This window comes from Patella vulgata, chromosome 6 (genome assembly GCF_932274485.2).
Source record: "Patella vulgata chromosome 6, xgPatVulg1.2, whole genome shotgun sequence".
Taxonomy (NCBI): domain Eukaryota; kingdom Metazoa; phylum Mollusca; class Gastropoda; family Patellidae; genus Patella; species Patella vulgata.
In genome coordinates this window covers 32328577-32341658 of record NC_065884.2, presented here as the reverse complement: position 1 = coordinate 32341658, position 13082 = coordinate 32328577, and the positions used below count along the sequence as shown (strand labels likewise).

At 34.5% G+C, this 13082-nt stretch overlaps 1 protein-coding gene across 2 annotated transcripts in view; it reads left to right on the top strand.

The window, feature by feature from the left end:
• The first annotated feature begins 3790 nt into the window (after positions 1–3790).
• Positions 3791–13082, top strand: part of LOC130013266 (DNA polymerase delta catalytic subunit-like) — a 281681-nt gene continuing 272389 nt past the window's right edge. For both annotated transcript variants that reach the window (XM_056102083.1, XM_056102082.1), the window contains exons 1-2: positions 3791–3886; positions 11980–12084. In XM_056102083.1, coding sequence (XP_055958058.1) covers positions 12032–12084 — 53 coding nt within the window. In that variant the 5' untranslated portion in view covers positions 3791–3886; positions 11980–12031. The remainder of the gene's footprint in view (positions 3887–11979; positions 12085–13082) is intronic.

Here is a 13082-nt window from a genome sequence, read left to right as displayed (position 1 = left end):
GTAACGTTATGTAAACATATTTTGTCCAATTTGGAGCTCTGTTTAAAGCGTAATGACATTGTTACGCAGTTAGCTATTGGTTGTTAATCGGACTATTGACCAGTCATAATTTGGAACAAGAATTTGCTTTCTTTACAGCAGTGAGTAGTGGGATTAGCTCTAATCAAACGAAACGCTGCGAGGTGTATGAGGTTTAATTTAAGTGGCAAAATTGACTCGGCGGCTGACGAAGATCAAATAAAATATAGCATGTTAAGAAAACTCTCAGGGGCATTACGTAATTTACATCTTGAATTATTCAATCAATCATGGTCAGAAGGAAAAATTCATACAAGCTGGAAACAGCAACGATAATCCTGTTGATTAAACGATTAAAAGATAAAAATGAGACCGGTTCTTACAGGCCGATAAGTTTGACCTCTACGTTGTGTAAAACACTTGAGACCATGGTAAATAATAGGCTAAAATATTATGGCGGAATTTAAAGTAGCTAAGTCTCTAACTCAATATCATCCAAAATCTTCGACATTGAAAACACGATTTATTTGTCGGTTTAAATCAGCATTGATGTTGGGATCTTACCGGGAAAAGATCATAAAGATGGCCTTTTGGTATCCAATATTTAAGACAAAATAAACGATTCGTGTACCATAATACGTTTCAGCGCTATTTATAATAAGGGACTCGAAAAACGAGGCTAGGCATATTCCACGGGTCATGTCAAATGGAGACGCTATATTCTTATCTGGAGAGCATGCCCAATAAATACTATTGGCGTAGGCTGGAATAACCAGTCGCTAGAGATTGAAATTCGATGGAGAATACTGGCGTATTTCGCCGAACCTAACTGATTAGAAATTACAGTAAAAACAGAAACGATTGAATGTAAATCAATTTATATACATTCATATTACATTATTGTATGCGTTGTGACCCATTTGTGTCAATTTCTTGGTCACAAATATAAGCGACTTAGCCACTGTAAGGGCCAAAACTAAATGTATGTTAAAAGTGTTATCATACATCATAGAAAGTACCTAAAACATAAGATGCAAAATACAAATGTTGTTATAAAAATATATAATGCTGTTAATGTTAAAGTCAAATTACAAATGCATTTTGAAAAAAAATACACTAAGGTTACAAACAACACAACTTATTCACATATACACTTCAACAAAGTAACTTTGTCAGTTGACATTTGTCTTTTGTCTTTTAACAAATCGTGAGTTCTTGGGGTCAAAGGTCATCGGGTTACATGTAAAATTGTTAAAATGAATGCTCCAAAGAAGAAAAGATAACTTTCGATGACACTGGGAAAGTAAAGCAGACAGCAATGGTTGAGGAAATTTTATCAGATTCTCACAGTAGAATTAAAAAATTATGTCATAAATTCAAATATCTGCGTTCAATTCACGATATTAAAGTTCAGCTGGATGTTCTTTCTAGAATATTGTCAGATAAATTTGAGACTTTTGATTGTAATGACATTGGATAATGTTGTCTACCGAGCGGAATCTCTCACCCGTAGACCAGGATTCGAATTTCGAAATGAAACATTCCTACTCCAATAAAAACCTATTATAATTATCACGAAAATAATTGCTACCTTCGTATTAGAAAATATCATTTAAGACATATTAATGCAAAGTATATATAATACACATGCAAAAAACCCCAAAAAACTATTACTGTAAATATACTAAAATATTGCACACTGGGCAAACTGAGCACGCAAAAAAGGGTACGTCCATTTTGCACCAAGAGGCATCGAAACCAGCAAGGGGTGAAAAAAAAACTAGAGTACAAAGTTCCAAAAGTCTTCTATGTTGGCTTTTTGAGATATATTACCGTAAACATACTAAAAATATGGCGAATTGGGTTAAGGTAGGTGCACTGTGCACACAATAACTTTAGTGACTCCAAGATCTTTATTTCATCAAATGGACAGATGCATAAGGTATGAATAGCACAATTTCATTAACTTTCTATCTTGGCGTATTGAGTAATATCATCGCGAGGGTACAGGCACCCGGATTCGAGGCAAGATTCGTGGGTTTAATAAATAAAGGGTACGACCACTCTGTATCAAAATGGGCGTACCCCTTTCTGCGTGCTCAGTAAGCGGGAATAGTTTTTTGAGGTTTTCGTCTATTATATATATACTTTGCATTAAAATGTCTTAAAATGTTATTTTCTAAAAGGATACATTATGGGAGGTTAGATAAAGAGCTGACAGTTTTCACTATAATTGTTAAAAACTAAATAATGTAACAGGAATTTGCTGAAAATTTAGGTCAAATTGATCCACTCTGAACCAAGAATTTAGCGATTGAATTTTCGGCCGAGCGTCGATCATCATTACTTAAGTCAGTGCAATAAAAGACATAGTCTCAATTATCCATTTCATGATGGAATCACAAAGGAAAGTTGAGCAGCAAACAGTATCCTAGTCGAGAGTTGATTACAGTCTGGATAAGTTGATTAGTGTCTAATTAATAATTTAGATAACATTTCAGGCCTAAAGAATTAGGCCTACCTGCAATTAGGCAGATTTAGCTCTTGCATATATGCACATGCGCCGATCCGTGCGGGCGGAAAAAATGAGTCTGTAAACTTTTTACCAAAAAGACCTATAGATAATGTAACTTTGGATAAAACATGTAAGTACGTCTTGACGCACAGGGGACATATAAATATCGACTTAATGAACGTTTAATATGAAAATAACTTGATTTGAAGTGTGAATAACACGGCACAGCAACTCAAGCGGCAAACAACTAAAACAAAAATGGCGCCGACTTCAACTCCAGTGGCAGTAGTAATATCACAGACTCTGTGGTAATAATCCTACATTTGCATATGGAAGTTGATGCTGTGCGAAAGTTGCTAGGGCCTATGTAGAAAGCACGAAGGACAAATGGGGTGTGGCAGAGCGCAAATGTAAAATGTAATGAGAGAAATGTAAAATGTAGACACGTCAAAAAAGCATTTTCTCACAAAACATTTGTCATTTAACACTTAACATTTGACGTTTTACATTTAACTCTTGTCTTAGAGGTATTTTGACTTGATCATTATCGGTATTAGGACTTTGTACATTGTTTATCCTGGAGGTCGGGTGTTCGATCCCTGCATTGAGGGAGAAAGTTCATCCCGACGTGGTTTCCCCTTGTCAGTGATGCAGGACAGAGGGCCTGACAAGAACAGCTGTCTAGTCGTTCGGATGGGACGAAAAACCGAGGTCCCGTGTAAACACTGGTGTTCACGTAAAAGATCCCTTGACAGTTGGAATTCGATATAAGAGTAGGCCGTAGCGCCGCTGACAGGGCAAAATTTCCCTCATAGCACACTGTATGGCGTATGCCCGTCTTCATTAGCCCAGGTTAGGAGCAGAACAGAAGGACGTTAAACCCCATTTCCTTTCATCATTTCATTTGTACATTGTACTTTTTACATATAATCAATGGAAACAACATTGTCGCAGAGCATTTAATATTGGCAGCGATACCCTTCCATACTCCCGGTGAATTTGGGTAAATCGTGCTACCGCCAAATTTATTCTCTGTAATGCTGATGGAACGAATTATTATTGGGAAATTAGTAGTCTGTTTAATTTACTATTTGCCAACGTCCTTTTGTTCAACAGAAGTCATCCCGTAAAATAGCTGATTATTTAACTATTTACTTATTATTTCTTATCGTGGTTACAGTTATAGATAATACGAAGAACTAGATTTCGTTTCGTTGGTATGAAATGCAGGTTTTTTGTTATGTTTTTTTTAGTAGTTAGCGCGGGAAGTGACTGTTTTTCATTTCGCGGAATATTTTATTTTAGTCAGATTATTCTGAGCCACAGGGACTTTTTGTTGTCAATCTACATCTTGTAAGTCCTTTCAGATTCTCGGCTACCATTTATGTTAGATGTAACTCCCATTTTTGTGTTATAGGTTTTAATCTTAAATCTGATCCTAACCCTATTCCTAACCCTATGGCCTATTCCTAACCCAAAGACTATTGACAATAGTAGGCTGCCCCACCATAAATAAATATCTCCAAATATCTCGACAATTACACCATAATACTTATATATATTTACTAAGCTTTAAATCAGTTTCGCACAATTATGGTCACTAAATGACCATTTAACCATCTGTAAATAATACACTGAATAATGGTTCGGAGTGTCGTCCATCATGACATCCAGACACTTGGAGGCAGACCACCATTAATTTCCCCATTGACTTCAATTATTCAATGTTAATTCTGGCCTCTTTGCCCACCTCCAACTTTTCCCCAAATTTTCGTTGGGCTGAATACTTTTCACTACAGACAGAGGAACAAATGGTCATGTCTTTGCACTAAAATTTGTATGAGGTTGACCACCAAAATTTTGAGATACACAAACTTGAAGAAGCATACTAAAAACATGTAACTAGTTGCCGTACATATCGCCGTAGCTAACCTGATAACCCTCTTATCCTTCCGCCTCAAAATCATGAATATTTACCAAAACCTGGCAGAAAATGTTAATTCAAACCCTCTTCGTCCATTCTAGACCAAAAAATCAACACAAATGGGCATGCAAAAGGGGAGAAATGAGAGAGAGAGAATTGCTATAAATAGACGAACTACAATTCGTGGGTACCGAGATGATGAAATTTAATGGTGGTCTGCCTCCACTTATGAGCAAAAAATAGGTTACGTGCCCTTGTTTTGAAATTAGTCTCACTTAACCAGTCTACCGACCATTCTCCGTCTGATTGACAGGCCGGGATAATCAAGACTACTTTTTTTACGAAACATGACAGAAAGCTAGAACAAGAAATTGAATTTAGAAATAACGCCCTGTGGGCGACACAACAATTGTTTTAAGAACCTTGTAAAAGTGAAATGAAACTACTGCTAGTATCATTTTCCTGCCCAACCCGCGTTATTCAGAGATATTATTTGTACTAAACCAAAAGATGCCACTGCTAACGGTCTAGTTAATGATAAAGCAATTTAAAAAATAAAACGAGCGTAATTTCTAAAGCTGCAGTAATAACCAAAAAGCTAAATATTACTGCTATTCAGAATCGTCAACAATAGATTTTGTACGTCTGTTATAGTTATTACAAGTTTTGAGAATTTCACGTGCTGTGGCTATTTATAGACACAAAGAGAGCCAGAGACTCGTCTGAAATCAATTAGAGTTTCGTCACTGAAGCGTGCACATTCAACGTGTCGAGTACAACTTTTAGTAGGGAAAAGTTTTTGCCACGGGGCACCCTACTATTGAAAGTAGGAAGTTTCATGTGGACACAGTTACAGTACGGACGGCTAACCGCTAGTTTTTATACGCCCACATTTTCATGTGGACGTATCATGCCGTCCGTCCACAATTGTTTGTGGACTCTCTACAGGTCACAATTCTGATACGATTTCGACGAAACTTGAAATATAGGTTTATCCCCAAAAGATCTCGGCTGTTTTCGATATTGGCATGTATCGGATCGAAACTTCATGGATTATGGCCCCTGTTTGTGCGAAAAATCACATTTTTAGCTTGTGGACCCTATAGAGGTCACAATTTTTATCCGATTTGGTTGAAACTTGAAATGTAAGTTTATAACCCAAAGATCTCGGTTCCTTTCAATATTTGCGCATATCGGACTGTAACTTCCTGAATTATGGCCCCTGATTGTACAAAAAATCACGTTTTTAGCTTGTGGACCCTATAGAACTAGAAGTCATAATTTTTATCCGATTTAAAAAAACCCTGTATTATATCACTGTTACACCCTAAGGACAGCTGAGTTCGGATTTCGTGAAAATCGGCCCAAAACTGAAAGAAAAAATGGTCGCCCTTCGTTCTCAAATAGCGTAAAAAATATGGTATATCAAGCTTGTGGACCCTATAGAGGTCTCAATTTTAATCCTATTTTGATGAAACTTGAAATGTAAGTTTATAACCCAAAGATCTCAGTTCCTTTCGATATTCGGGCATATCGGAGCGTAACTTCGAGAATTATGGACCCTGATTGTATAAAAAAATTGTGTTTTTAGCTTGTGGACCCTATAGAGGTCATAATTTTTATCCGATTTAAAAAAACTTATTATTTTATCACCGTTACACCCTAAGGACGGCTGAGTTCGAATTTCGTGAAAATCGGCCCAAAATTGACAGACAAAATGGCTGTCGTTCGTTCTCAAATAGCGTAAAAATATCCGATTTTGTTGAAACTTGAAATGTAAGTTTGTAACCCAAAGATCTCGGTTCCTTTTGATATTCGCGCATATCGGACCGTAACTTCCTGAATTATGGCCTCTGATTGTACAAAAAATCACTTTCTTTTTAGCTTGTTCTCTATCCATCTCTCGAAAATGTGGGCGTATCCTGCCTGGCAGCCGCTGGTTTTGTTACCGATAGGGTTATTTGTCGACACCGGAAGTGGCGTAATTTTACCAAAAACTATAATTTTGACAGTTAGGTACCATTTTTCAAAAGCAAATATTAATTTTTTCAAATCTGGTATAACTGAAAGGGTGCACCCTTTAAAGGCACACAAAATGTCGAGCTCAATTTTTTTAATTTCGTTTCCGTTTTCGGGCTATTTCGATTAAAAGGTGAAAAAAGGTGTAACATTAAGCTAGTTACAACCCATCCAGCGTTTTCATTTTTTAAAATAGGCCTATTACTTTGTAACTTTCAAAAACTCGTAGCAATAGTCTAACTTTACGGAGAGAATGTATGTGAAAATTAATTTGAATGCCGAGAAATGGTTAATTTTGCATGAGTCACTCTTTACGCTATTGTGTCTGTAAAAGAGTCAATTATTATTGACACCATTTGATGCATTATGTCAATTGTGACTAGTTCAACTCAATTTAACATTTTCAGTGTCACTGGAAATGACGATGATTGGGCAAAAACAGTATTTATAGCCTTTGAATAAATTATTTATTCAAATGAGTCATATTTGTTGTTTGTTTAAGATTTTGATATTTTATTCTAATCAACTAAAAGAATGAACCCATACAATCATATAGATATCACAAAGTGGTGATAGGTTGTTTATGAGACAATTTTTGTTATTTTTCAAATTTGACCTACATTCTTGGATACCTGAGGTCCATCCGGTTCCAATAATATAAGTTTCACTCAGAGTTATTGCCCTTTATTTTTCGATTTTTTTCGAATTTTCTGCCCATTTTATAACCCTCATATTTTTTTTTTAAGGATTACTCGATGTTTCTGAAACTCTTGGAACATAAAGCCATATGGTCAGACCATCGAATAAAGCAATTTCAACAACAATCCGTAAACCGGAATTAGTCGAAATAATATGCAAAATTTTGAAAAAACGCGAAATATGAATATCAACGGATTAAACAAATTAAGGTATCATTGGGTCGGGCGGTGATTGGACCACTGAATGATACCCAATTCATACAGATACGATGAGCAGGAAACAAAATATGTCACACTGAAAATCAAGTATTTTCTGATTTGGAGCGTTTTTGGACGCCTATATCTCGAAAACGGCTCAAGCAAATTTTCTTAAACTTTCCCTATCGAGAGTCCCTTCAGTAGTCTTTTGCATGAAGCCATCCAATAAGACGTTGAAATAATTGGAATAGGACAAAAAAGGGACCGAGAATCGAAAAAAGTCGAAAAATCGTCAAATTTTGGAAAACGCTCTATTACTTTATTATTTAAACAAATTTTTACAAAAAGATTACATAATCAGATAGCTGACCTAATTACGATTCGAACGATATATAATATAATTTGAGTTATTGAAATTTAATTTTTGATATTTTGATATTTTTTGCATTTTTGGCACTTTTGAACATAGGTTTTCTCAGGGGAATTTATCTGATCAGATAATGTAATATATCATTACCGAGCCCTGTGGCTATTTAATAGACCAATCCGATTATTAAAACTATCCCGACAATAATCTCCATACCGGAAGTATTAAAAAAATGAAGAAAAGGGTTAAAAAAAAAAAATAGCGCTCTTGCGAAAAACTTGATTTCTCCATCAGATGTTAGCAGACCTAAAAAACTAAAGTGTCGTTGGATAGCCCCATTAATGGACTGTCATAGGACATCTGAATGATACGATTTTAATGGTTAGAAAATAAATTATGGTACGCCGAAAATGTAGTATTTTCCGTTTTTTAGCCTTTTGAGACGCCTTTTTCTCGAAAACGACAAATACCATTTTTCTGAAACGTTCTTAACGCAGAGTTTTATCGGTGGTCTATGGCGTGAATTCAAAAAGAAAAGCATTGAAATAATATAAGCGGTCCAAAAAGGGCCTCAATCTTTGAAAAAAGTTGAAAAATCCTTAAATTGCTGAAAATGCTCTTTTATTGTGTCATTGGATAGCCCTAAGGTCTAGTTCTTATTATTATTATTATTTTTCCATTTGAGCATATCTCGGAAACTACTGGTCTGATCGATTCGATGTCTTCGGTTTTACAGGGAAAGTGGGTTTGATTTAAATTTTAAAGCTATTTCTAACGTTCTGCGACAATGCGAAATGTCTGAAATCACCGAAGTTGTCGTTTTTCCAAATTTTGCCGTAATGTTATCAATGATTGTCGGATTGTAATATTTGATACATTTTGACAAGGCACATAGCTACAGGTCTTTATATTTTTTATTTTCGACGAATCTTAGGAGATATTAGGCGCCAAATTTTAAAAATTTAAATTTTTACGAAATACTTTTTTATTAATGAATATTTTTATGTGGTATTTTACCTACGGTTAAAGAGTCATCTGATTTGACCAAAAATAGCAACAATTTTTGTCACCGTATTTTTCCTCGGCCTCCATTGGCTAATTCAGTTTTTCAGTCCTGGATTAATTATTTAGTCTTCGATTTGTATAAAACAATGTTCATTTGCTCCGTGGTCCAAAATGTCATTTTTTTTGTTACTGGTACATTTTCCTTTCGGCAACGGAAGTGACGTAAATTTAGCAAAAACTGCAATTTTGACTGTTCGGTACCACTTTTTGAAAGCAAATATTATTTTTTTCAAATCTGGTATGACGGAAAAGGTGTGCCCTGTTAAGGCGCAGAAATCATCATGCTCTGTTTTTTTATTTTTTTATTTCGTTTTCAGATCATTTCGATTTAAAGGTGAAAAAAGGTGAAAAAATGAGCTATTCATAACCCATTCAGGCTTTTCATATTTTAATATATTTTTTCGCAACTTTCATAAACTAGTAGCAATAATCCATACGAAGAGAATGTATGTGAAAATTAGTTTGTAATATGAGCAGCCGAGAAATAGAAAATTTTGCATGAGTCCCTTTTTACGCTAATTTGCCCGTAAAAGAGTCAATTATTATTCGATTTTCATAAAAGTGACAACATTTGATGTATAATGTCAATTTTAACTAGGTCAAACCAATTTAACATTTTCAATGGGCAAAAATTGTATTTATAGCCTTCAAAACCAGTAATTTATTCAAATGAGTCGTATTTGTTATTTGTTTAAAATTTTGATATTTGATTCCAATCAACCAATATATAGAATGAACCCATACAATCATATAGATATAACAAAATGGTTTCTACATGTAACTTGTTCAGTTGCGGAGAATTGACGATTTTCAACAGGTAATTTTTCAAGGTTTTTGTTCCATAAAAGTGTCAATTATTATTCGATTTTCATAAAATTTACAGTGTGTGATACCTAATGCTATTTACGATTTCATACAAGTAATTTAACATTTTTACTGTCAGCGGAAGTAACGTCATTTTGGCAAAAACTGTATTTTTAGCCTTCAAAACAGATATTTTATTCAAATTTCTGATTTGTATTTTTTTTAAAATTATGATATTTGATTCCAATCAAAAAATAGATTGAACCCACACGATCACACAGATACCAAAAACTGGTTTCTAACTTGTATGCTTGCAGAGACATAGATGATTTTCTATCAGTCACTTTTCAAGGTTTTTGGTCTATAAAAGTGGCAATTATTATTCAATTTACATAAAATTTTCACCATGTGATGCCTTATGCCATTTCTGATTTCATAAAACTAATTGAACATTTTCATTATCACTTACAAGTAACAAATGTAAAAGGAATTGATTTTGCTGGATTTGGTTGATTCTGCGTCCATTTTATTTGATGTGTGCAATGCTTATGTGGAAACCTGTTTAATGGTTTCATTGGTACCGGAAGTGACATGTTTAAGGGTAACGTGGCACCGGTGAAACCCGTCATTACTGCATCGCAGTTCTAGTTAGAATTAAAGTTACCGTGTCCCAAAGCATCAACCAATTAAATTGCTTATCGCTCTGCTTACCCTCAGCAGAAAATGTTCATTATCGAACTTAGTCAATGTATTGATGTAACGAAACCCTGACTAAGTTCGATAATGAGCATTTTCTGCTCCGGGTAAGAAGAGGGATAAACAATTTGATTGGCTGAGACTTTGAAACACAATAACTCCACTTTTAATTGAGCTAGAATGTTCAAACTTGGTGTAGGTGTTGGTTAGGCCAATGCCTTGATGAAGTTCTAGAGGCTCAAGTTAATATCCGATTGACTTTAAATTTATACACAGTGTTTAAGGTCATGAGGCGAAGAAGCCTCTTGATTTTCAGCAATTTTCGATATTTACTGCGAGAGTTATGGCTTTTGATCACTTCAGAAAATCTTGTGGACGCTCTAGAGGCTGAAGTTAATATCCGATTGAAGTTAAATTTATACACAGTGTTAAATGTCATGAGACGAAGAAGCCGATTGATTTTCAGGGATTTCAGATAATTACTGCCAGAGTTATGGTCCTTGATCACTTTGAAAAATCTTGTGGACAGTTTAGAGGCTAAAGTTAATATCTGATTCACTTGAAATTTATACACAGTGTTTATGGTCATGAGACGAAGATGTCTATTCATTTTCAGAGATTTTCGATAATTACTGCCAGAGTTATGGCACATGATCACTTCAAAAAATCTTGCGGAGGCTCTAGGGGCCAAAGTTAATATCCGATTGACTTTAAATTTATACACATTGTTATGGCCCTTGATCACTTTGAAAAATCTTGTGGACGCTCTAGAGGCTCAAGTTAATATCCGATTGACTTTAAATTTATACACAGTGTTTAAGGTCATGAGGCGAAGCTTATTGATTTTGAGCGATTTTCGATAATTACTGCGAGAGTTATGGCCTTTGATCACTTCAAAAAATCTTGTGGACGCTCTAGAGGCCAAAGTCAATATCCGGTTGACTTTAAATTTATACACAGTGCATAAAGTCATGAGACGAAGAATCCTATTGATTTCAGCAATTTACAATAATTACTGCCAAAGTTATGGCCCTTGATCACTTTGAAAAATCTTGTGACGTTCTAGAGGCTAAAGTTATCATCCGATTGACTTCAGATTGATACACAGAGTTTAAGATCTTGATACGAACAAATAAATTTTCATGACTTGAACAGCTTAATCCATGATATTAAAAGTTTTGTATACTAAACGTTAGCATGGGGCAGAACTTTATAAAAACCAAACAAATTCTAATGATTTTGTGATCATTTCTTCAGGAGTTGTTACTCTTAATCAGATTTTAGTGTATTATAAATGTTTCATTACCGAAAAAAATTAAAAATATGCGTGTTGACTGCCTGGACGATATAGCTGCTGTGGGCGTATGTTTAGTTGCCTGGCAACGTATCTTTAAACAAAGATTTGATATTGAATAAATGTGAAAGATATTAGTGCTAAATACACAAAATTAAATGATACTCGGGCTATGTTGATAACCATCAATCACTTTATAATTATAATAAGCCAAAATAGGCAGGTATAATCTACTGTTCGTCATAAAGTACAGCACATGGATCACTGATTCTGAACGCTGTTTGTGTGGAGTTCGAAAGGGTGTGGAAGCAAAACATCATGCTACCATAAATAACACTGTATAATCTATCTAAAACTAAAAAAATGTTTTTATAATTTCAGATACAAGGCACGTCGAATCATAAAAAAAAAAAAAAAATATTACTGCAGAAAAATGGACAAAAGGAAAAAAAGTACAAATAATTTCACACCAGCTAAAAAGGGAAAGTAAGCAATACAGGGTTTTAAAGAAGGGGTTGATTATTCATTATTTTCAAGTATGCACAATCTAGAGTAGGCCTACAAATTTTTCCACCTTATAATTGAACAAAATTAGTTCTGTGGTTGTACTATTATGAAGGAATTGTAAGCTACTGTAAATAAATGCACTATTTCCATTTGTTATAGTCATTTCACAGACTTAATTAACAAAGTTATTGTATCAAACTTTATCGAATACATTACAGTATGAAGTGCATATTTGTTTATTTGCACCAACAGTTTGTCTCATAACATCACAACTGTTAACCATTAACCAAAGGCAAAATGATTTGTATTTTGGTTTGTGCATTCTGAAATTATTTTATATCTTACTATTGGATAATGAATACATATTAAAATATGGCAATGAATGAAGTTCTCCAATTTTAAACTAAAAAGAAAAAGATCAACAATAAGTATTTAAACGAACACATTGAATTGTGGTTATATATTGGCGTCGCCCCCGTCCGTCCAGCTGTCGGTCGGTCCAGAGTCCACAATTACTTGTGGACGCTCTAGAGGCTTTAGTTGATATCCAATTGATCTTAAATTTATACACATTGTTTAAGGTCATAAAACGAAGAAGCTTATTTATTTTCACCTATATCCAATATGGCCCTTGATCACTTTGAAAATTCTTGTGGATGCTCTAGAGATGCTAAAGTTATTATCCGATTGACTTTAGTAGATTTATACACAGTGTTTAAGGTCATGAGATGAAGAATCCTATTGATTTTCAACGATTTCTGATAATTATTACCAGAGTTATGGCCCTTGATCAACTTGAAAAATCTTGTGGATGCTCTAGAGTCTAAAGTTATTATCTGATTGACTTTAAATTTATACACTGTGTATAAAGTCATGAGACGAAGAAGTCTATTGATTTTCAACGATTTCCGATAATTACTGCCAGAGTTTTGGCCCTTGATTACTTTTAAAAAATTATGCTCTAGAGAGCAAAGTTA